The following is a 22,269-nucleotide window of genomic DNA, read 5'->3' as shown; positions in this document are numbered from 1 at the left end:
ACACCCAACCAGAAGAGCAAAAAGAAAAAAGAACCCAGAAATATGAAGATAGTATAAGGAGCCTCTGGGACAACTTCAAGAGGCCCAACATTCATATTATTGGGGTGCCAGAGGGAGAGGAAAGAGACCAAGGAATTGAAAACCTATTTGAAAAAATAATGACAGAAAACTTCCCCTACCTGGGGAAAGAAATCGACTTTCAAGTCCAGGAAGCACAGAGGGTCCCAAACAAGAGGAACCCAAAGAGGCCCACAGCAAGACTCATCATAATTAAAATGCCAAAGGTTAAAGACAAAGAGAGAATCTTAAAAGGAGCAAGAGAGAAGCAGTTAGTTATCTACAAGGGAGCACCCATGTGACTGTCAGCTGATTTCTCAACAGACACTTTGCAGGCCAGAAGGGAGTGACAAGAAATATTCAAAGTGATGAAAAACATGGAACTACAACCAAGATTGCTCTACCCAGCAAAGCTATCATCTAGAACTGAAGGTCAGATAAAGAGCTTCTCAGACAAGGAAAAGCTAAAGGAGTTCATCACCACCAGACCAGCACTAAAGGAAAAGTTGAAGAGTCTTCTTTAAGAAGAAGCTAATGAACAAAAGAATCTGATGAACTAAATAGATCCAGAGACATTGACGCATGCAACAGATGATCATATTTCAGAGAAAAGAGGGAAGGGGGTGGAGGGTGGGAAGAGATTAACCAAAGAAGTTATATGCATATATGCATAACCCATGGACACAGTTAATAATGGGGTAAAGGCCTGGGGAGGGGGTGGGAGTGAAGTGGAAGGGGTCAATTTTGGGGGGAAAATGGGACACCTGTAGTACTCTCAACAATAAAGATAAATTAAAATAAAAAAAAAGTCTACAAATAGACCCTACAAGTACAGCCCAACAGACTTTGACAAAGGAGCAAAGGGAACACAAAAGAGAAAGGACAGTCATTTCAACAAGTGGTGCTGCAACGATCAAACATGCACAAGCAAAAAGAGTGAACAGACACGGACTTCACACTCTTCACAAAAATTAACTCACAAGAGATCATAAACTTCAGTGTAAAATACAAAATTATAAATTTCTAGAAGATAGCATAGGTGACCTTGGGCTTGGCAGTGATTTTTGAGATATAACACCAATCCATGAAAGAAAAAAATTGCTAAGCTGGGCATCATTAAAATGAAAAACTTTACTCTTCGAAGGATACTGTTCATTGTACCCAAAATATAAAAAGAACTCTCAAAATTCAACAATAAGAGAATAACCAGCCCATTAAAAAATGGGCAAAAAGATTTGACCAGACGCCTCAACAAAAAAGACAATCGGGTGGCAGATAAGCATACAAAACGCTTAACGTCACACATCATCAGGAAACTGCAAATTAAAACAGCAATGAGATGCCACTCCACACCTGTTAGAATGGCTAAAGTCCCTGACACTGACATCCAATGTAATGACGACGTGGAGAAACAGGGACTCATTCATTGCTGGTAGGAATGCAGTAGCACAGCCACCTAGGAAGACAGTTTGGCAGTTTCTTTAAAAGCTAAATGTAGGCTTACTGTATAGTCCAGCAATCTCGCTTCTAGATATTTACCCAAATGAGGTGAAAACTTTTTCTATGTAAAACCTTCACACAAATATTTACAGTGGCTTTTTTCATAATTGCCAATAATTGGAGGCAACTCTGATATCTTTCAGTAGGTGAAGGTATAAAGAAATTGTGGTACTTCCATATAATTGAATATTTTTCCATGGTAAAAAAGGAGTTACCAAGCTGTGAAAAGGCATGAAGGAATCTTAAATGCATATTGTTAAGCAAAAGAGGCCAGTCTGTAAAGGGTACATACTACATGATTCCAACAATATGATATTCTGGAAAGGGAAAACTATAGAGACAATAAAACAAAAACCAGTGGTTGCCACAAATAGACCCTAAAAGTACAGGGGGAGAAAGGGAGGGATGAATAGATGGAGCACAGGACATTTTTAAGGCAGTGAAACTCTTCTGTATGATACTGTAATTAATGGTAGATACATGACATTATGTATTTGTCAAAACCCTTAGAACTGTATAGCAGAGAGCCCACACTAATGTAAACTATGAACTTTAGTTAATAATAACGTATTAATATTGGTCCATCAATTGTAACAAATTACTGCACTAATGCAAGATGTTAATAGGGGAACTTTCTGCTCAATTTTTCTATAAACACAAAACTGTTCTAAAAATAAAGTCTATTAAGAAATTTAAAAATAATTAATATACTTGGTGAAAAATTTGGCAGCAAATATAACAGACAATACCATGGTGAACATACATTCTGGCTTTCTTAGGGAAGTTTTGGTTTATACCTGGTGTCCCATCTGGTTTAGTATTTGGCATTCTCAAAAGTGTTTTGGTATGAATGATAAATTATATGGTTGCCCTAGACAAAAGGTTATTATCAATAATATATAAATATGAGTATTAGTTTGCTAGGGCTAACATAAGAAAATAGCACATATTGGGTGGTTTAAACAACAGAAATTAATTTTCTTGCTGTTATAGAGGCTAGAAGTCCAGGATCAAGGTGTTGACAGGTTTGGTTTCATCTAAGATCTCTTTACTTGGCTTTCAGATGGCTGCCTTCTCACTGTGTCCTCACACGGTCTTTCTTCTGTACACACAAATCTGTGTGCTAATTTCTCTTCTTATAAGGACAAAAGTCACATTGGATTAGGGCCCGCCACATGACCTCATTTTACCTTAATTACTGCTTTAAAAGCCCTATCTCCAAATATAGTCACATCTGAGATGCTAGGGGTTAGAATTTCAACTTATGAATTTTGGGATGACACAATTCAGCCAAAAACAATAGACAATTCACAGGAGAAGTACAAATGGCTAATAAGTATATGCCAATATGTTTAATATAAAAAAACAGAGAAATGCAAATTAAAAACAATAACTGACAACAACCCCAATAGAATGACAAAAAAATAAAAGAAGATTGATTCTGTGTAGGGTTGGCAAGGATTAGGGAACTGCCATTTCTTGGTGGAAAAAAATTGATACAGCTTTTTTGGAGGGCAACTTGGCAGACTCTATCAAAATGAAATAGTGCTTATCCTTTGACCCAGAAGTTTCACTTCTGGGACTTGATTCTACAGAAATACAGAGATACAAAGGGGCATGCATAAAGATGTTAATTACAATATTTTTGGTAATGTTTAAAAATTGAAAAATATTTAAATTTCTATTGATAAATAAATGTGCTATGATACATCCATACTATGGAATACTATGTTGAGGTTAAAAAGAATGAGGTAGACCTATGATAAAATAAATATCATACGATATCTTATGAATAAAGTAGACCTATAATAAAAAAAAAATCATAAAACACATTAGGTAACTCAAAAAGGAGGAAATTGAGAACAAAGAACAGATGACACACATAGAATACAAATACCAAAATGGTAGATTAAATTTAACAGTATCAATAATCACATTAAATGTAAATGGTTTAAACACCAAAATTAAAAGGCATAGATTATGAAATTGGATTTTTTAAAAGGCAAGATCCAACTATATACTGCTTACAAGAAACTCACTTTAAATATATTCATAAACAGGTTAAAAGTGAAAGGTTGGGTAAAGAAGTACCATGCTAATACTAATCAAAAGAAAGCTGGAGTGGCTATGTTCATATTATACAAAGCAGATTTTAGAGCTTTTCCCATGGATAAAGAAGGTCATTTCATATTGATAAAGGGATCAATTCATCAAAAGAACATAGTAATCCCAAATGTATATGTACCTAATAAGAAAGTTTCGAAATACATACTGGGAAACAGAACTGCAAAGAGAAATAGCCAAGCTCACAATTTTAGTCAGAGATTGCAAATTCTCTTGTCCTTAATTCATAATTTTCTACTCTTATTAATTCTTTATCTCTTTAAACTCTTAATTGAACTTAAGGTCCTTTTCAGATCATTTTTTAGTCTCTAGTTCCTCTAGTGTGACTGATTCCATTTGTTAATGGAATGTCTGTCGTGGAATGTCTGTCTTGGCAGTGGACTTCCTGTATATTTTATAATTTTTGTTTCTGAGTTCATCTTCAGCAGGGGTTATTTTTTCACAACAGTCTTGTAACTGCTCTGAGTGAAGGCTTCTTGTGGGGTGATTTCACTATTGCCTGTTTCTACTCCTTTTGGGGTTTACTCCTTTTCACTCTCTATGGGTTTAGGTTTCTGTTTCATTTCTGGTGCCTAGAATTTTTCTTTTCTTTCTTTTGAGCTTAGCTATGTTTTAAAATAAAATTTTAAAGAATTTTCAAAATTTCACTGGAGGAGGTTTGGAAAATGTCTATATCTGATTAGTCTTTGTTTTTGTTTTTTGGGTTTTTTAAAAGTATCTTTATTGATTTCAGAGAGAGGAAGGGAGAGGGAGAGAGAGAGACAGAAACATCAATGAGAGAGTTGTCATCGATCGGCTGCCTCCTGCACACCTCCCTGGGCTAGTCTTTGGGTTTGACTGGATGTATCAATAGGTCTCCCATGACAAAACTTTAAAATCAGCCTTCCCCCCATTGCTCTGCTTGTTGTCCTTTGTCCTGGAATTGTAAAATATTACTTTGTAATGAGTTTATAATAAATTGGTTTTTCTAAAACTGGAAAAATGCCATTTAGAAATATAAGCTGACTCCCTTTTAGGATGGAGACTAAAATTTGCTTTATGAAAGATGTTCCCTTGTTTTGGAATGCACCATTTAAGTTGGCTCTTTCAGCTATGCTGATATAAAGCAAGGACCTACTTATCATTCTTGGTGAGTATGGGAAAGCACTCGTGGGGCCCTAAAGGTGATTTCTTAGTCTGAAATGTTAATACCCTTTAGTAATACACATTGAGTGAATTTGTGGAATTCTGTCTCTGGACATTTTTTTACTTAGACTGGCCAGGAAGTCAGGTATAGAATTCCATCTCTGAGCATCTCCTAATTTGGAATCAGACAATCCAATACCTGAAATTGGTGTGTTCTCGCAAAGTGGTGTGTGTTTCTCTGGATCAGTTGTTTGCACAGATGAGGGCTGGGATGGAGAATGTGGGAGAGAAGTGCTCACTTCTTCAGCTTAGACTGGAGAAAACAACTATGCAAGTGACCCAGACTGGGCCTGGCACAGCACAACTTGAATTTGGGAGTTGGTGTTCCACACGAGATTCTATTTTAACTCGACCATCGCAACTTTTGAAAGATCCTAATAGGTGTTTTCTTTTGCTATCCCTATTGTCAGTAATGCATTGTATGGAAGAGGCAAATTCTTGGGCAGGACAGGAGAGCTTGGGAGGCAGATCTTAGATGTGAGCAAGAAGGAAAAACTACTTCTAGGAGCTGGGGGTGGGGGGTGTGGGGACATCAGACATGAACTCCAAGGAAGGGAAATAGTTGCCAGATGCCTGGCGGTGGGAAGAGATTCATCCCTGAGCACAGGGAGGAAGCCAGCAGGCAGGCGAGCTGGGCAGTGGGCTTGGGAGGACTTTGAAGTTAGTGTGGGTTTTCAGCAGAGCGCCTTCTAAAAACAGTCTAGGGGTACTTTCTAATCTGTAGTTCCTTTTTCCCCCTTAAGAGTCCAGGCAATGTTTTGAACTTGTCTTTGGCTGTGGTCTAGAGAATTAGGAGAAAGCCTGGCCCATGCTTTGGGTGGAGGGACAGAGGCCTGCCTGGCTCTGGGTGCAGAGGTGCTGGGGGTGGAGGAGAGAACTGGGCAGAGAGCGGTAGGAGGTGAAGTGGAGTGGGAGCCAGGGCCAGAGCATGGAGGGCTTTGCAAGCTGCCTGAAAGAACTGGACTTTACCTTGCAGGCCCTGGGGAGCCACTGAAGAATATTAGGCAAGATGGTAATGTGATCAAACTTGCATTATATAGAAAGAAAAATAACCCAGACTAGCTCGTAAATCTGCAGACAGCTGTAGTGGACATCTGCTGTCTTTGTTTGGCTAGCACCTCTTCTATTCTCCCGCGGTAACAGAGCCGTTCTTTCCTGTGGGCACCTATCCCACGTGATTTGGGTAGAGCTGATTGCAATCTTCTCAAAAACAGGGAGTGTGCCTCTGACCCAGGCTTGACCAGCAGGCACACCTGACCTCCTGGCCACAGATACTGGTTCAGAGAGGGGCTTGTGCTTCTAATTTTGGCCAGTGAGTCGAACCCAGGACTTTTCCGACAGCTGTTAGGAAAGACCATCTGGTGGGGGTCTCTAAACTGATAGGATATGACTTTAGGGCTCCTGGTAGCCAAGAAGGTTTTCTGCTACGTGGAAAGAAAATAATTGAGAAAAGGCATGAGACAGAGCCCTCAGGCTATTTGAGGCACAGGATCCGGCCATGGGTAATGCCAAGTAGAAAGGTAGTTGGAGGAGAAAGAGAGAGAGAGAGAAGGGAGAAAGAGAGAGAGAAAGAGAGAGAGAGGGAGAGAGAGAATCCCAAGGACATTGTTGAGCTACTGGATCCAGCCATTCCTGAGGCCTACACAAGCAACCCTCCCTTTTACATTAGTCAATAAACTAATTTGTTGCATTGATCTTACTTATAAGTCAGAATTCTCACTAACAGTAGTGCATTCTCACTAACAGTAGAGACGGTTTCTAGATCCCTCCCACTATGGTCATCCTCCTCTGGATGGACATGTCCACACTAGTGTCTCTGGGCACCTTCCCTCTTAGAGTCAAACTACAATAAAGTACATGGTGGACCCTTCTCTGAAGAAATTGAGATATAAGGTTGATACCTGTGGGTCAGGTGCTGGGGAAGCCTTTAGGAGGGGCCCTGGTCATGGCAATATATGAGTTGAGGTATCTATATTTCTATAAAGAGTGAAGCGATGAGGCTCTACCGCAGGGAGTTCTCAGAGACCGGCACCTTAAACAACTTCAGTTTGTGAAAGGGGAAGTAGAAAGGAGTGTGTCCTCGCTTCTGGCCAAAAGGATCCCAGGGCTGCCCTGAAATATAGATGAACCCACTCAGTCATCTTAACTGGCCATTAGTGAGCCAATCCATAATTTAAAGTGGCTTTAAGAAACAGCAAGAGGAAGGGGGCAGGGAGACACTGGGCCAGACCTGTGCTTATCACAATCTGAGGGGTGTGTGTGTGTGTGTGTGTGTGTGTGTGTGTGTGTGTAGGAGGAAATGGTGAGCCCACTTCCTTCCAGATCCTGCAAGGGCCCTATGACCCCCTTGGTTAAGGTGAGCCGAGGACCTGCCGTCAACAGGACGGGCCTGGATTTACACTCTTAGATGATGAATCTCCTCAGGTGCCCTTCCTGACCTCCCCGAGCCTCACAGGTCCTCCTTCTTCTTCCTGATCACTTGGTAAGTTACACACACGATTCAAAGCCCAGTGTCTACCATTTCGGGTGTTCCCAAGTCCTCTGGCCTTAAGGAATCACTTTGCCTTTTAATATCCGAGAGAAAACGGATCAGACTCTCAACCGGCCAGAGGGAAACCCAGGCTTTCCTGCAGTTCTTCTGGGGATTTGTTCCCAGCCCTTCTTGCTCTGTTTCTATTGAATTTCCATTCTCCCTCCCTCCCTCCCTCCTTCGCTCCTCCCTCCCTTTCTTCTTTTCTCTCCCCTCTTTTTCTTTCCTTTTGCCCCTGAGGCTGTTTACTTCTCTCTGCCTTGTGTCAAGACAAATGTAAAACATAGAACCTTTTCCTTGATTTCCCCAAAGTAGCCCTAGCATGGGGCACATGTAACACATTTTTCCCCTACGTATCATCATTGAGGAGCTGTATTGAGTCTTAGCACAGAAAACACCTTAAAGCTGAATATCAGATAGTCCCTTGGCCACACTCCCCCATTAGACATCTCATTTCCTGGAGGCCCAGCCCCCATGTGTTTCTAGCCCTGCTTCCCTCCACCCCCTCCACCCCCAGCCAGCCTCCCACAGTTTCTCCTGTGGAGCAGCTCATCCCCACCCCCTGCCTGAGACCGCCTCTGGGCCCATCTCTGCCTGCATAGAAAACATTAAGGACCAGCTTTGAAATTACTTCTTTCTCTAACACAATCAAATTATTCTTCTTAACTCCTTCCCCTCCCAGTTGTCTCCACAGGCACATAAAGATTCCTCACCCCTTTGATATGAATTATGCCACCCCCTTGGAAGGCAGAAGTGCTGGAACAATTTTGTTGGTTGCTTACATTGCAGCTTTTTCTTTCCCGCTGCTCAAGTCTAACTACAGCCCAGAGATACTTCCATCACCTCACCTGCCTAGTTTGATACAGCTTTCCCTCTGTAAGCACCTCCTTAGCTCCACCCTATCTTCCTATACAAGAGCCTTCTGGAAACAGCTTAAGCCTTTATTTCCCAGTTCTTGCTGCCCCCAAGCTGGAGCAGAGCTATGGGGAGCCTTGACCCATAGGCAAGTATCTTCTCCCTCCCCCAGCGAGTCTTAGGCTCCACGCTGCTTGCCTGGGGTCATTGTCTCTATGTGGCTGAGGGTATCACAGTGTGTGATTCAAACTCAGGACCACTAAGCCCTCCATGGTTAAGGAATGGTGAGCCCTGGCTCGTTCCCAGCAAGCACTGGAGCACTCAGCTGATGGGAAGCATCAAGAAATGTCATCTGACTAAATCAGAGCGCCACTGCATCCTGGGTCCTGCAGGGGAGCAGGAAGACTGGAATCTGGTCTCCCAAGTGCTGCAAAAACTGCAGACCTGGCTCCCTCTACTCCCTAGGTGGTCCTTGAGGTCCTTCGCCAGGTAGGCTGGGGAAGAGAAAGGAGCGAGGGCCTGAGAGTCAAGACCCAAGGCCTCTGCCATAAACTCATTTCAACCACTGGACAGCCCCTGCTCCCATGTGGGTCTCTGTCTCCTAGTCTGAAAAATGAAGGGTGGGCTATATGAAGGTGAGAAACCTGGGGCCCAGTCCTGTGAGGGGACCGTCTTCCCTTTGGGCAGGAGCTTTTGGTGCCCGTAGCCAGGCCCAGCTGCAGGGACACAGGCTGTGCAGCCCCGAGCCGGAGGGAAGAGGCTGAGCCGGCTCCTGGCCTGGGAGGCCCAGGATGCTGGATCCTGAGGGCGCAGGGAGTGCAGTGTGGCAGGGGCACAGCAGGGGAGGGAGAGCCTCTCAGGATGAGGCTGATGGGACACAGGCAGGGCCTCGAGGGCCATGGTAAGGAGTCAGTATTTTACTCCAAGTCCAGTGGAAAACCACTGAGGTTTTCCGTGGGGCCTGGCCAGATCACTCTGCCTCTGCGGGGAAAACGGACTAAGGGGAGGCCTGAGGGGAATCCGGTTCAGTGGGAAGTTGGTTCGGTGGTCCAGGAAGAGGGGAGGGGGCCTGAGGCCAGGGTACAGCAGTGGAGGTGGAGGAATGTGCATGGTTCAGGGTATGTTGCAATAAAAGCGGTGGTGGCGAGGATGCTGGACAGCCCGGGTCCCTCAGCACGTGGTTTAGGCTGTCACTAGCGCTCAGGTGCTTCTTCTGGCCCCGTACAAGTCAGTGGAGCTCAGCCAGCCTCCAGAGGAAGGATGGTCAGGGGCATGGGGGCTTACCAAACTTTACTGCCAGCTTGGAAGGTGACCGAGGTAAGGGCCTCCTGCCTCCCTAGGAGTGACATCAGGAAGGGTAAGACCTGATGGAAACAGAAAGTGGGGGAGTCCGTGACAAGAGGGCAGGGCTTGGCTTTCCCACTGGATCAGTCTCCATTTCCTGAAGGATCTTCATTAGCTGCCCATTCTCTGCAGCAGTGAGGAACAGCTCCCAGCTGGCCAGCCCATCTAACACCAGGGAGCGTCTCTCCTGAGAGATGGTTCATACTCAGCTTGATCTGCCCTGACTCCCAGAGGCCTTTGGGTTGGTTTCAGGGCTCTGCTGGTCAGGGCTGGCAGGTGGGGCAGCTCAGTCAATTGAGTTTGCCTGGCAGGAGATTGGGGGCTCTCTTAGGAATAGAGATGGAGGTGGGGTCACGTGGGACAGGGGAAGGGAGAGCAGCAAATAAGGGCTTGGTGTGAGAGGAGTGGGCTATTTGCTAAATAAAATTTAAATCCTTGCCATGGTTTCTGCCAAGAGAGGAGAGGTGGCTGATGAAAACCATGTGTCTCTAAGTAAGTGGAAGGAGGAGCCGGCTCTGTGTGTGAGTGTGTTAGAATGGCCTCCATGCAATGGAAAAATCTCGATTGTAAAGAATACAATGTTAAGAGGCGCTCTGAGACAAACCATATTTCGCAATTAAGTCGTTTACAAGGTCAGCAAAGGAAGGGCAAAATAGACCAGCCGAAGGTCTTGCTCAACACCGAAATTTATTTAAAAGTTCAATGTTTTAGTCTGAAACTGTACTGTAGGCTTGCTATATAGTTTTACAAAAAATAGCCAAAAAGATGAAACTCTTCAGGATAGAGAAGCAATTAAAAATGTTTTAAGTGTAGATAATGTATTTCCTGATGTTTGAGAGAGGAGTAACTTTAAAAAAATGCAAACTGTCATTTTTCTAAGTTGACCCTGAGGCAAACTAAGCCCAAACAGAGACACAGACAAACATAACTACTGCTCACTCTTTGCAAAACAGAACTCCAAACCTCTTCCTCCAACATTCACATTCCAACCTCATGTGGTTCCAGCCAGCCTTCCATGAATAGTCCCCCGGAGGGCTGCTGTCGCTTGCCAGCACTCTCTGATTGCTGGCTGCCACCTGTGGGGGCTGCCACCTGTGTGGCTGTCACCTGTGGGGCTTCCTGGTGCACTTACCTGCCCCTGGGACAACTTTCCACTTGGCTGATGGAAAAGAGTTAACCATTCTTCAAGAGTATTAATTTTCAAATTCTACCCATTCCACTATAATTTCCATTGGCTCTTTTGCACAGAGATTCCAGTTCTCTGGTAAAATTCTCCATCTTATCGTCTATTTTCTTTAAAAAAAAAAAATCTTTATTGATTTTAGAGAGAGGAAGGGAGAGGGAGAGAGAGAGAGAGAAACATCAATGATGAGCGAATCGTCATTGATCGGCTGCCTCCTGCACACCCTCGACTGGGGATCGCGCCCGCAACCCGGGCATGTGCCCTGACCGGGAATCGAACCTCAATCTCCTGGATCCTAGGTCGATGCTCAACCGCTGAGCCACACATGGCCAGGCCATTGTTTATTTTTTTGACCACATTAATCATGGTTATTCGAAAGTCTTTATCAGATAGCACGAGTATCTGGATCACCTGTGGGTCTGTTTTGATTATGGGGGTACTTTTTGGGCTCTGGCAGATGCATTTCTCATCAGAGAGGATTACTTGGCTTTCTGAAGGCCGTTCCAGTACCGGAAGGCCATGACAATCCGGCCCAGCCCGGAGCTGCCCTGACCCTGGCTGCCAGGCTCTGCGAAGGCTGCTGCTTCCAGCTCAGTCTTCCTCTCCCCCCTCCCCCCACCCTGGGGTTCTCACTGGATCTGGGGTGTGTTCAAGGGCCTGTGCTCCTTGGCGGGCCTTGGATTCCAAGTTTGTTTCCCCAGCCCCATCTGACTTCCGAAGCCTCTGCTCAGCATCCAGACCTCTCAGTTGTGCTTTCTGCTTAGCCCTTCACTGCTCTGGCAAGTGCTACATATGATCCTCAGGGAAAAAGGTGCTGGAATTTTCAACCTAATGTGCTTCTCTTCACCCGGGCATCTTGGCCCTCGGGCCCTGCTTGCCTGGGAATTTTGCACTCCAATGTTTCTCCCAGCCCATGAGATTGCCAAAACTCTAGCTCAAGTTTTCAGCTTCTCACCCACCACCTTGGCTTGGTTCTTAGCCTCTTTGCCCCACATCACCCACGAATCAACAATGCCTTGTGCGGCCAAGCGTGGCTCATCAGTTGAGCATGGACCTAGGCTCTAGGATATTGGGGTTCGACTCCCAGTCAGGGCATATGCCCAGGTTGCAGGCCCCGGGGCGTGCAGAAGTCAGCTGATCAATGATGACTCTCTCATTATTGATGTTTCTATCTCTCTCATTCCTTTCTCTGAAATCAATAGCTATTATTTAAAAAAACAGCACACAACCCAAAAGCCCCCAATGCCTTAAGGGGAAGAATAACATGGAATGCCACCTCCATCCACTCCCCTTCTTTCTGGGATCCTGAGCCCTCAAACTCTGGCCTCCTGCAAACAGATGGCTTTAGGATTTTGTCCAGCTCACTGTTAACGACAGGGCTGGTCTCTAAGGAGCTACTCTGACATTACCCAAAGTGGCAGCCTCTGTCCACTCTGTTAGAATGTAAGCTCCCTGGAGGCAGGGACCTTGTCTCCATCACCCTTGCTGATCTCCATGACTTTAAATATCACCTATGCCTGGACATTTCCAGGTGTCTGTCTCCCATCCAGAACTCTGTTCTGAGCTCTTAGTTCAACATATCTGATTGCCACTTGTCATTTCCATGTGACTGTTGCACAGAAACTCAATACATCCAATCTTGTTCTTCTCCCCAAATCCGTTCCTCCCCCAGGCTGCCAGCTCAGGAAGAGGCATCTCCTCCATCTACCCTGCTGCTTATGCCAGAAACCCAACGGTCACCAGTGACAATCCCCTCTCCTTCCCCTCCTACATCCAACCTCCCCATGTTGCTGATTCCACCTTAAAATGTCATATGAACTCATCCAGTTCTCTCCTCCTCCCTGCTGCAGCCCTGCCCCAGCCACGGCTCCCTTCCCTCGATACTTGGTAGTCTCCTCACATTCCTCCCCAAAGCCAGGCTGGCCCCTTTCCAGCGTGTTTGCCAGCCACCCTGTGAGCAGAATGACCCCTGGAAAACAAAAACCCGATTATGTCATTGCTCTGCATAACACCCTCAGTGACTTCCCTTGCTCTTAAGAAAGCTTTGAAGAGAAGCCCTCAAGGAGCCCAAGCCCCTCCCAGCCTTGCCTGGCTCGCCCTCGATGGGTAATCCATTCTTAGGGTCTTGGTCCTGCGAGCATTTTGAGTTCTTTTGGGCCCCCCGGGTTCTTCGCCCTTGCTCTTTTTTTTTTTTTGCCAGGAAACCCCCTTCTCTCATGTCTGCCTCTTTCCTGTTGATCCTTCAGGTCTCAGCTAAAAATCCCCTCCTCAGAGGAGCTTCCCTGACCCCCAGTATTGGTTAGGTGCCTGTGGACTCGCTGTCATTGCATCCTGCCCTCTGTTCATAACACTCAGTACCCTGAAATGATACAATTAATCAAGTGTTCATTGAATACGTTTCTCCCCTGCCAGACTCTAATCTCCTTGTTTGTCTGGGTCATCACTATATCCCCAGCACTAGCAAAGCGCTGGGGACATCTTAGAAGATTTGAATAAGTAAATGAAAGATTGACAAGAGCAGCAGCCGCCCCCAAACCCCAGCCACCCAGCAGAAAGTGACACAGGGAGTGTTCCACAGCGAGATGGCGCTGGGATGGGACTTTTAGTAAGTAAGCGAGTGTCTGAGAGCATAACTATAAAAATAAGGAATCCTAAATTGCTGTCTAATGCAGTCTTATTGCCGGGTTTAACACACTGGCCGGGGAGTCAGCAGATCTGGGTTCCAGTCCCGGATCTGGCACAAATCATGACAAATAGCATATTTGTAATGCTTCACAGTTTACAAGGCGTTTTCACAGATAGGATCTCATTAAACCTCCAATAAGCAGCTTTTAGAGGCCTGCTGGGAGCAAGGAGAAGAGGGAACAAGTTGGGTTCCAGACCCAGCTCTGCCGTCACCTCCCCACACTATCTCAGGCAAGTTTCCTCTTGGGCTCATCTGCAAAATATAGGGGTCCAATGATATGATCAGTAAGGTTTGTCTGTGGAAATTTAGGGCTAAACTCCAGGACTGCTCCAATCAGAAAGCCAAGTAGCAGGGCAGCACCCCAGAGGCTCCTAGCAATACTGTGAGAGCCCCAGCCAGCTGTCACATGAAAGCAGGACAGACACTAGGACTTCTGCGTAGGTGATTTACCTGAGAGCTGGTCCCGGGGAGCAGGAGTGAGGGACTGGGGAGAGAGGTGGGGGAAGAGGAGAGGCCTAGCTAGGTGAAAGTATCCAGTCACTTCTGTCTTGAAGAGCCAGGCCCTCACTGAGTCCTGCTGAGAGGCCACAAACCCCTCCCAGAGCTGTCTACCCCCAGGAGTGTTACTCTGAGCTCTGGGCTGTGCTCACTCACTGACATAGGAGGCTTCTGGATAGAGAAGTCCTGGGGCAGAAAATGCAAAGAGAATCCTTGAGGCAGCACTCTGAGCTGGACCAAGCTCACTTAACCTGTCCTTACAACAGTGCCGGGAGCCATGGCCAGACCTGGGCACCAGAGCATCTGAGACAAGTCACAAAGGGGCAGGGGCACCACAATCCAGTGCCACACAAGAAGGACACTGGAGCTTTCCTCCTGCACCCCACCAGGTCTCTGGCATGTGAGTATGAGGCCCCCCATCCACTTTTTGTGGAGCTTTTTGGTGTCCTGGGTCATTGAAAGTGGGTGGGGGTGTCTGTCTACCTGGGCAATTCAGAGGGACCTTAGCAGAGCCTTGGGAAACAAACTCATACCGCTCGGCCATCCTTGAGAAATGGACGGGCTGGATCTATAATGAGGATGCTGGTTGTTCATGGGGCTCCTCCCCTGGGCATCGGCAGTGCTCCCCGAGGTTAACAAGGGTCTGACTGTAGGCGCAGGGTCCCCAGGCCTGGCAGGGGCAGTGCTCCCACTGGGAGACTCTCACCCTGCCTCTGGTGGCAGTGCTTCCTCACCGTCCTTTCATAATTCTGGACCTGCTTCTTTCAGCCTCCCCTTTGGATTTTTTTTAATAAAAAAAGGAACATTGACAGCTTCTAGGATTTTTTTCATCTGCTGTAATAATTCTACTTTCCCCCCAGGCAATGTGAATGGGAGACCAAAGGAAAAAAAAAAGGCCTCTTATGAGAAGGCGGAAAAAGCACAAAGATTTAAATTTTTCGATATTACCTCTCCATGTTTTTCCTCTGGGTGAATCTTTTAATCTTCAAACAAATATCAGTCTCCTCTGGAGAGGAAAGGGTCTCGCCCTTCTCAAACGATTGGACCTAGATCTCTGTTTCTCTAACTGTACCTCACGCCACCCCAGATTTCCAAGTGCTGAGTAATAAAGAATTTGGGTGGCTTAAGTCTCTGGCTCATGGGAGGTAACCTCTAAATCCTTGGGATTTCCCAGGTGATAGGAGAGTCTTTGTTATTCAAGTGGGCTGCTCAGATCTTGTCTGAGTTCATGCTGATGAGATGACTCAGGATGGGGGCCAACCCTGTGATTAGAGGGCTGGGGTTTTGAGCCAGATGACATCAGCTCATGCTCTGGGGAAGGAAGGGGGCTGGAGATTACATTCAATCACAGGACCAATGATTCGGTCAATAATGCTGATGTAATGGAACCCCAATAAAAACTCTAGACACCAATGCTCAGGTGAGCTCTTCCTAGTTAGTTACATATCTGTGGTCCAGGAGGGTGACAGATCCTAAGGACATTCGGAAGCTTCCCATGTGCGACCCTCTGAGACCTCATGTTATGTGCCTCTTCATTTGGCTGGTCCTGGTTTGAACCCTTTGTAATAAAGCTGTAGTCTTAAGTATAGTGCTTCCCTGAGTTCTGTGCGTTGTTCTAGTGACTTGTCAAACCCAAGTGGCCACTTGGTCGGAAGGACAGGTAGCCCGAGAACCCAGAGCTTGCGGCTGGTGTCTGAGGTGAGGGGAGTCTTGGGGAGGCCTGTGCCCTTGACCTGTGAGCTGCACTAACTCTAGGTGTATCTAGCTGCTTCCCACCATGCCTGGGGAGCCCTACTCGCCTGTCAGGAGACTCAGTCTCCTCCAAACATAGGCCCATCCCCACGCTCATCCCAGATCCAGAGGCGGAAAGCTACCCTTGAGTTGAGCCCGGGTGGGTCTAACACAGTCGGGGGAAGGTGATACATGGCACGGTGAGCAGCCATCATGCTTGAAGGCAGTGGCTGGTGTGAGGTGGGCCTGGACAGAATTCCCCACCCCGTCTTCCTTCCCCACTGCCCGTGTCCAGGCTTCAGTCTGCTCCTCTGGCTGGGGGGGGGGAGGGGGGTCACCAGGGCCCTCTGGATCAGCCCCCTCTGGCTTCCCAGGCCCCTCTAGCTGCTCTCACCACAGTGTTCTCCCCCTGGCCTGGCTATGGAGCCTTTCCTTGGTGTGTGCAAAGAAAAGAGAGCTTATTCTCTAAAACTACTCAGATCTTCCTCCTAAATATCCACCCTCTAGACTTGCCATGAATGACGCTCCAGCCTCTCCCAAGCTGAATAATTTCTTTCCCACTTAAATGTGCAGTCTATGGAAGATTCACTCTGTTTCCTATGTGTTAGCTCCCGCCACAGCAACCCTACTCTCCCCCAGGCACTGTAAATGGGAAACTAAAGAACTGGTTTAAACAGTCTATTAGGATGAGCTAGTCCCTCTGCATAAATGCTCAGTGCTTCGGGTTTTGTAACACTTTCTCTACTCCAAGTCAGTATCCAGCAGCACTTGGGGTGCTTCCCTGGCCATGGAGGAGGTGCGCTTAGATCCATGCTTGTTCTGTGCATTTTTGCTGGGGTCCAACAAGGCATGACGGTCACACCTGGCCTTATGGACAATGTGCCAACACGCACCGTGGGCGTCTGTTGTCCCATTTGTCCTTGGGAGAGCGCCTTGTCATTCTGGCCTGCCTGGGCTTGAGCTCTCAGCCCCTCTGATCCATGCCCTGGAACATGTGGGGACTTCAGGATCCCCTCCTGGCGAGGGAGGCTAGGAGCCCTGCCTTAGTCATGCCTCCCCCTGCCACTGGGCACCTTGGCTCTGCACCATGCTGGCACTTCTAGAAGTGCGCAGCCCCCACTCCCCCCACAGGCCAGCTTGAAGAGGCGTGACCCAGGCGCTGAGATGCTCAGCACCCGCCTGCACCGTCCTTCCTGGGCTGTGAGCTCATGACAGTCTGGCGTCGTCACTGTCTTCTTCATCCCGTCTCCAAGAACAGAAGGGCAGTCTTTTGCCCTTCTCCCAGTCTGCCAGGATGCTCCTGTAGATTCCACAGGCCTGCCTCTTGCCACACCAAAGGAATTTAGAAAATCCATTCTCCAGACCAAGCGTGGCTTTCCAGGCTGGGCAAGATCTACCCTCGTCCTCAGCATCAAATAACTACAGTGGGTGGAGCCCCTAACTATAAAGACTCACAAGCTGAGGAAATAGATCAGAAACTACTTGAAAATATAATATCTCATTTATGCATGTCTTTAAAAATATTTATGGTGGGCCTACCATGTGCTGGGCACCAAGTTAGGACATACACACTCCTTGTCATTGTTTTTAACGACAACTTTATTAAGAAATAATTGACATACCATACAATTCAACCTTAAAGCATACAACAGTTGTACGACCATCACCACCATCTAATTTTAGAATATTTTCATCACCCCCAAAAGAAGCTCCATATGCAGTAGCAGTAACCTCCCAACTTCCCCTCCCCCCTGCTCCTGGCAACCACCAATCTACTTTCTGTCTCTATGGATTTGTCTACTCTGGACATTTCATATAAATGGAATGATATAATATGTGGCCTTTTGTGACTAGCTTTCCTAATTTTGTATAATGTTTTCAAACTTCATTTATGTTGTACCATGCATTAATACTTCATTTATTTTTACAGCAGAATGCTCCATTATATTGGATATGCCACGTTTTATTTATACATTCAGTAGTTGATGATCATTTGGGCTGTCTCTACTTTTTTTGGCTATTATGAATAATCCTGCTATGAACATTTTTATGTGGACTAATGCTTTCACTTCTCTTGGGTATGTACCTAGGAGTGGAATTGCAGGGTCATATATGTTAAAAAACAAAATTCATCTGATTAAATTTTAAGGATCTTATTAGCTTTATTCAACAATTTGTAAATGGAACAGCAGCTAATCTAGCAAACAGAAGTTCTGAGGAGCTGTACAAAATGAAAGACTTTTACTTGTTTTATGAGAACAAGTAAGTTATATTAGCAAAAAACAGATTGGTTGTGGCAAGGTCACTTTCCTTTAGGGGATGGCAGGGATCTATCAGGCAGATGACCTCACTAGTGCTAATTAGGTGAGCCCTGATTGACTGGTTTTAAGGATCTATTTCTGGGACAGCCTGAACTGTAATTTAGTTAAGTCTTGGTTTGATGATGTGGGGCTTAGCATAAGTGACTCCATCTTGGGCCTGTTGTCCTATTTTTAACATATGATAACTCTGCTTCACATTTTGAGAAACTGTCAAACTCTTCTCTAAAGTGGCCACACCATTTAACATCCCCACCAGCAGTGCACAGGGTCCGGTTCCTCTGCATCCTCACCAACACTTACTCTGTTTCTGACTTTGACCATCCTGGTGGGCGTGCTGTGCTGTCTCACTGTGGCTTTGATTTGCGTCTCCCTGACGGCTAATGATGATGGGCATCTTTTCATGATCTTTTCATGTGCTCACTGGCCATTTGTACGTCTTCTTTGGAGAAATGTCTATTCAAATCCTTTCCCCATTTTTTTTAGTTGGGCTATTTGTCTTTTTAGCGTTGAGTTATAAGAGTTCTTTATATATTCTGGGTACAAGGTTTTTCCCCTCAGCCCGTTTTGAGAGACATGTAAATCAAGGTCGGAGCAGGGGTTGCAGCTTGAACAGTTGGTAAAGTTCATTGCAAGGTGACAGAAACCTTGCAAAAAGCACGTTCCATCCCACCCAAGAGGGTTCAAGCAGGGGCAGGCCCTGGGGAGGAAGGGTGAGAGCTGCCCTGGCAGGATGGGTCTCCTGCTGCTCAGCTACACCCCTTTCAAAATCCCTGCGGAAGAGGGGTTTGGATGGAGGCAGATGGGGATGTTGGTTGGCTAGTGTATTGAAGGAAGAACCTTATGGGGCGGGGATTTTTCTTTGTTTCTTTTCTTTTAAGGAGCATAAGCTTTCATTTCTTGGGTAAATGGATGATACACGGAAAAGCATTTTGGAGTTACAAAGGGATATGCAAATGTAAGGTGATATTCTTCTTGCTGCTATTGTCATTTGTAAGAACCAATGACACACACACACACACCTCTCTCTCTCTCTCTCTGTCTCTCTGTCTCTCTCTCTGTCTCTCTCTCTCTCTGTCTCTCTCTCTCTCTCTGTCTCTCTCTCTCTCGGATAAAATCACAGAAACTGTGTGCATGGTGGGGCAGCCCTGGGCAGGAGCTGGGGAGGATGCTGGGGAGGAAACTAAAGGAGAGAGGAGGGTAGCAGAGCTTGCAAACTTTGGCTACATGTGTGGGGAGAGAGATAGAGAGATAGAGAGATATTTGTGTTTTCTGGCCTATTCCTGCACCACCTGTACAATTACTTACTCAGCATTTTTCTTTATATGTGCTCCTATCTCTTTTCATTAAACACATATATTTATAAAGAAAACCTTATCTCACAGTTATAAATGGCAAACCTGCATCGTTTTCAAAATGGAAGGAAGTATATAAACAAATGTTGTGAAAACCAAAGTGTTATTAAATTCTAGCTGGATGCTCTTACCTCCGGGCCTGAAAATCTCTCCCCGCTTGCCCTGCGTGGCTCACCTCTCCGTGGCCCGCAGGTCTCCACTCAAATGGAGCCTCCGCAGGAAGCCTCGCAGCCCCCCCCCCCCCCCCCCCCCCGCTTTATTGCTTTCTCGGCCCTTATCGCTGTCTCAGGGATGCTGGTGTGTCTGGCTCCGAGGGCAGGGCTTTGTCTGTCTCATTCACTCTATCTCCTCTGCCTACCTCAATATACAGTTGTTGAATAGCTAAAAGCTCTGAGCTGCAGGACGTTCTCCAGTTTGTTTCCTTCTAGCGAGTGTCAACAGGGTGTTAAAGGCACCCACCCGCCTGTGCTGCACCACCACTTGTACCTCCATTAACAGGAGGCCTGAGCGAGACTTGAGAAGGAGCAGCCCCTGGGGGTGTCACCCACAGCTCACCTGGCTCCCACCCCGTGCTGTGGGAATCCCTGCAATCCAGCGATGGCCTGCATCTGCAATCCAGGCTTGAATCCTCCCCTGCCCACTTGCCTGAGGGCTCTCACAGCATCACTGAGCCTCCCTCAGCAGCTTCTGCCTTCCCCAGGGTAGAGGAGCTAAAGGAGCGGGTACCCTGCTCCTCACGGAGCTCTGTGTGCACGACAGGAGACAGCTTATATGGACACAGCTGGCAGAGAGAAGCTGCTCAATAAATGATGGTAGAAGCTCCAAGGGCTTAGCAGAAGATGGGATTTAATTACTGGCTTGGCCTGCTAAAGTCCTACCCTTTCTTCCAGGCCCAGCTGTAAAAACTAATAATATCACTTACCCTTTAATGAGAATTCATTGTGTGCCCAGTAGCTTGTAAGTAAGAGCTAAATAAATATAGCGTTTTATTTTATCCTTGCATTAATCTTGTAAGGAAGGAGTTACTGTTCCCATTTTACAGATAAGGGAACTGAGGCGTAGAGTAGTTGTATGACTTGCCACACTGATGCAGCCAGCCCATATTCTTAACTACGACATTATAACAACCACTTAAATGCTACCACCTACGTGAGGACTTCCTGCCCAGTGGTCTCCCCTCTTCTAAATCCTCATAACTCCTATTATACCTCTGATGACATCTGCTCAATCTCCGTGTGTGTGTGTGTGTGTGTGTGTGTGTGTGTGTGTGCATTTGTGTGGCAAGTATCCATTCCCTGAGGGCTGAGACCACAGTCACTCATTTCTCCCCATGGTCAGGCCGGGTTCCGAACACAATGTGGGTCCTCCACCTGTGTCTGCCAAGTCCACGAGGGACTGGGGTCTCCTGGGTTTCTTCTGCTGGTCTCCACCTCCAGGAAAGACAGATGAAGAAAAACGAGCAGTTGATTTCCAGAGATAGAAATTAGCTGCAACAGAAAGCCCTTGGGGTATTTACCTAGGAGAGCGTGTGGAAGGACCTAGGAACCCACACAGCACGGTGAGGGTGCGTGTGCAGACCACCAGGGAGGTGGGAGCGGGAGATGGTTTGGGGAGGCTCCTCCTGGCCTGGATCACTAATGCTGGGTGGGCTTCTCTGTCTTTCCAGCTTAACTCTTCCCCCTGCTCTTCTTACATCCCCCAGGAGGTAAGAAGAGGAAAGAGTGATGCTGGGATATTGATCCCATGTGTGTTGGGCCAGGGCTGGTAGTATCTCTGTGGTGACTGGCACCAGGATTTTGCACTATCCTAGACGGCTTCTCTACACCCTGACCTTGCCTTTGTGGCAAGTTCCATAAAGTTCCCTTTTTAGACCCTCTTCAAATTACCCTAATTTGAACCCTTTGTTCCTGCAGGGACCCTGACTGATGGGGTGAAATGTCCCTTTTGTGTCCCCACACCTGGCACAGCACTTGGCACATGGTTCCCATAGCTAATGTCTGTCTAGCTCTTATTATGTGCCAGGCATTGATACCTGTATTAACTCAAATAACCCTCACAATATCCCATGATTATCATTCCCATTTTATAGTTGAGGAAACCAAGACACAGAGGTTGAATAACTTGCCCAAGGTTACATGTCAGCATGGGCAGAACTGGGATTCGAACCCAGGCAGTGAGATTCCTGAGCCAACAGTATGGACTCAACCCTGCCAGTGGGCTGCCAGTTTGTTGCTTAGGGGGTGGTGTCTATTAGCCTCGAGAACCAAAAGAACCCATTTCTTTGCCCACTCAGAAGCTCAGGTAGGATGGGCAGAAGGTGGAATGCAGGTCACCACGGCAACCAGATCACCTGGTCAGGCAAACTGGTGAGCCCTGGGGGCAAAGGTTCTGCTGTCAGGAGAGAGAAAGGTGTGGCCAGCATGGGACAGTGTTTGCGGTACCAGATACACTGGGAGGACCTGGAAGAGTACCAGGTGGGTAGATCAGGCTGGAGACTCTGGGCAGAGGAGGCAGCTTCCTGAGGCAGGTGGGGTGAGCAGGAGAACTCTTACCTGAAGCTCTAGAGTCTGCCAGTCAGAGTAGTGGTGGCCCTGGCCTTTGCTAAGGCCCAGTCCAGGCCTCCGAGGCCTCCTTTCCACCTGTCTCCTGCTCACAGCCTGGTTTTAGTCTTGTCTCTGATTCTCTCTCCAGGTCTGTGCCAACAAACTCCTTGCCAAGACTGTCAGACACAGGGGAGGGGGAAGGGCACCGTTTCCTTCTCTGCCACCACCTCAGGCATCACTGCTGAGGGCTGGGGTGCCCCCATTTCCCTGGCTGTGGGTGAGAGTGTGTGCTTTCCACCCCAGCCCCCAAGGCTCCCCACTCTGCGGGAGGCCAGGGCAGGGCTGGATGGAGTGGGCAGG

General features: G+C 46.9%; 1 protein-coding gene across 1 annotated transcript in view; it reads left to right on the top strand.

Moving 5' to 3' along the window:
- Positions 1-21,786: 21,786 nt before the first annotated feature.
- Positions 21,787-22,269, top strand: part of CIB4 (calcium and integrin binding family member 4) — a 39,852-nt gene continuing 39,369 nt past the window's right edge. Inside the window, exon 1 of the mRNA XM_016210183.2 lies at positions 21,787-21,840. Coding sequence (XP_016065669.1) covers positions 21,787-21,840 — 54 coding nt within the window. The remainder of the gene's footprint in view (positions 21,841-22,269) is intronic.

Source organism: Miniopterus natalensis, chromosome 13 (genome assembly GCF_054644295.1).
Source record: "Miniopterus natalensis isolate mMinNat1 chromosome 13, mMinNat1.hap1, whole genome shotgun sequence".
In the NCBI taxonomy this organism is placed as follows: Eukaryota; Metazoa; Chordata; class Mammalia; order Chiroptera; family Miniopteridae; genus Miniopterus; species Miniopterus natalensis.
The sequence above is the reverse complement of the archived record's forward strand: the minus strand, read 5'-3'. Positions and strand labels throughout refer to the sequence as shown.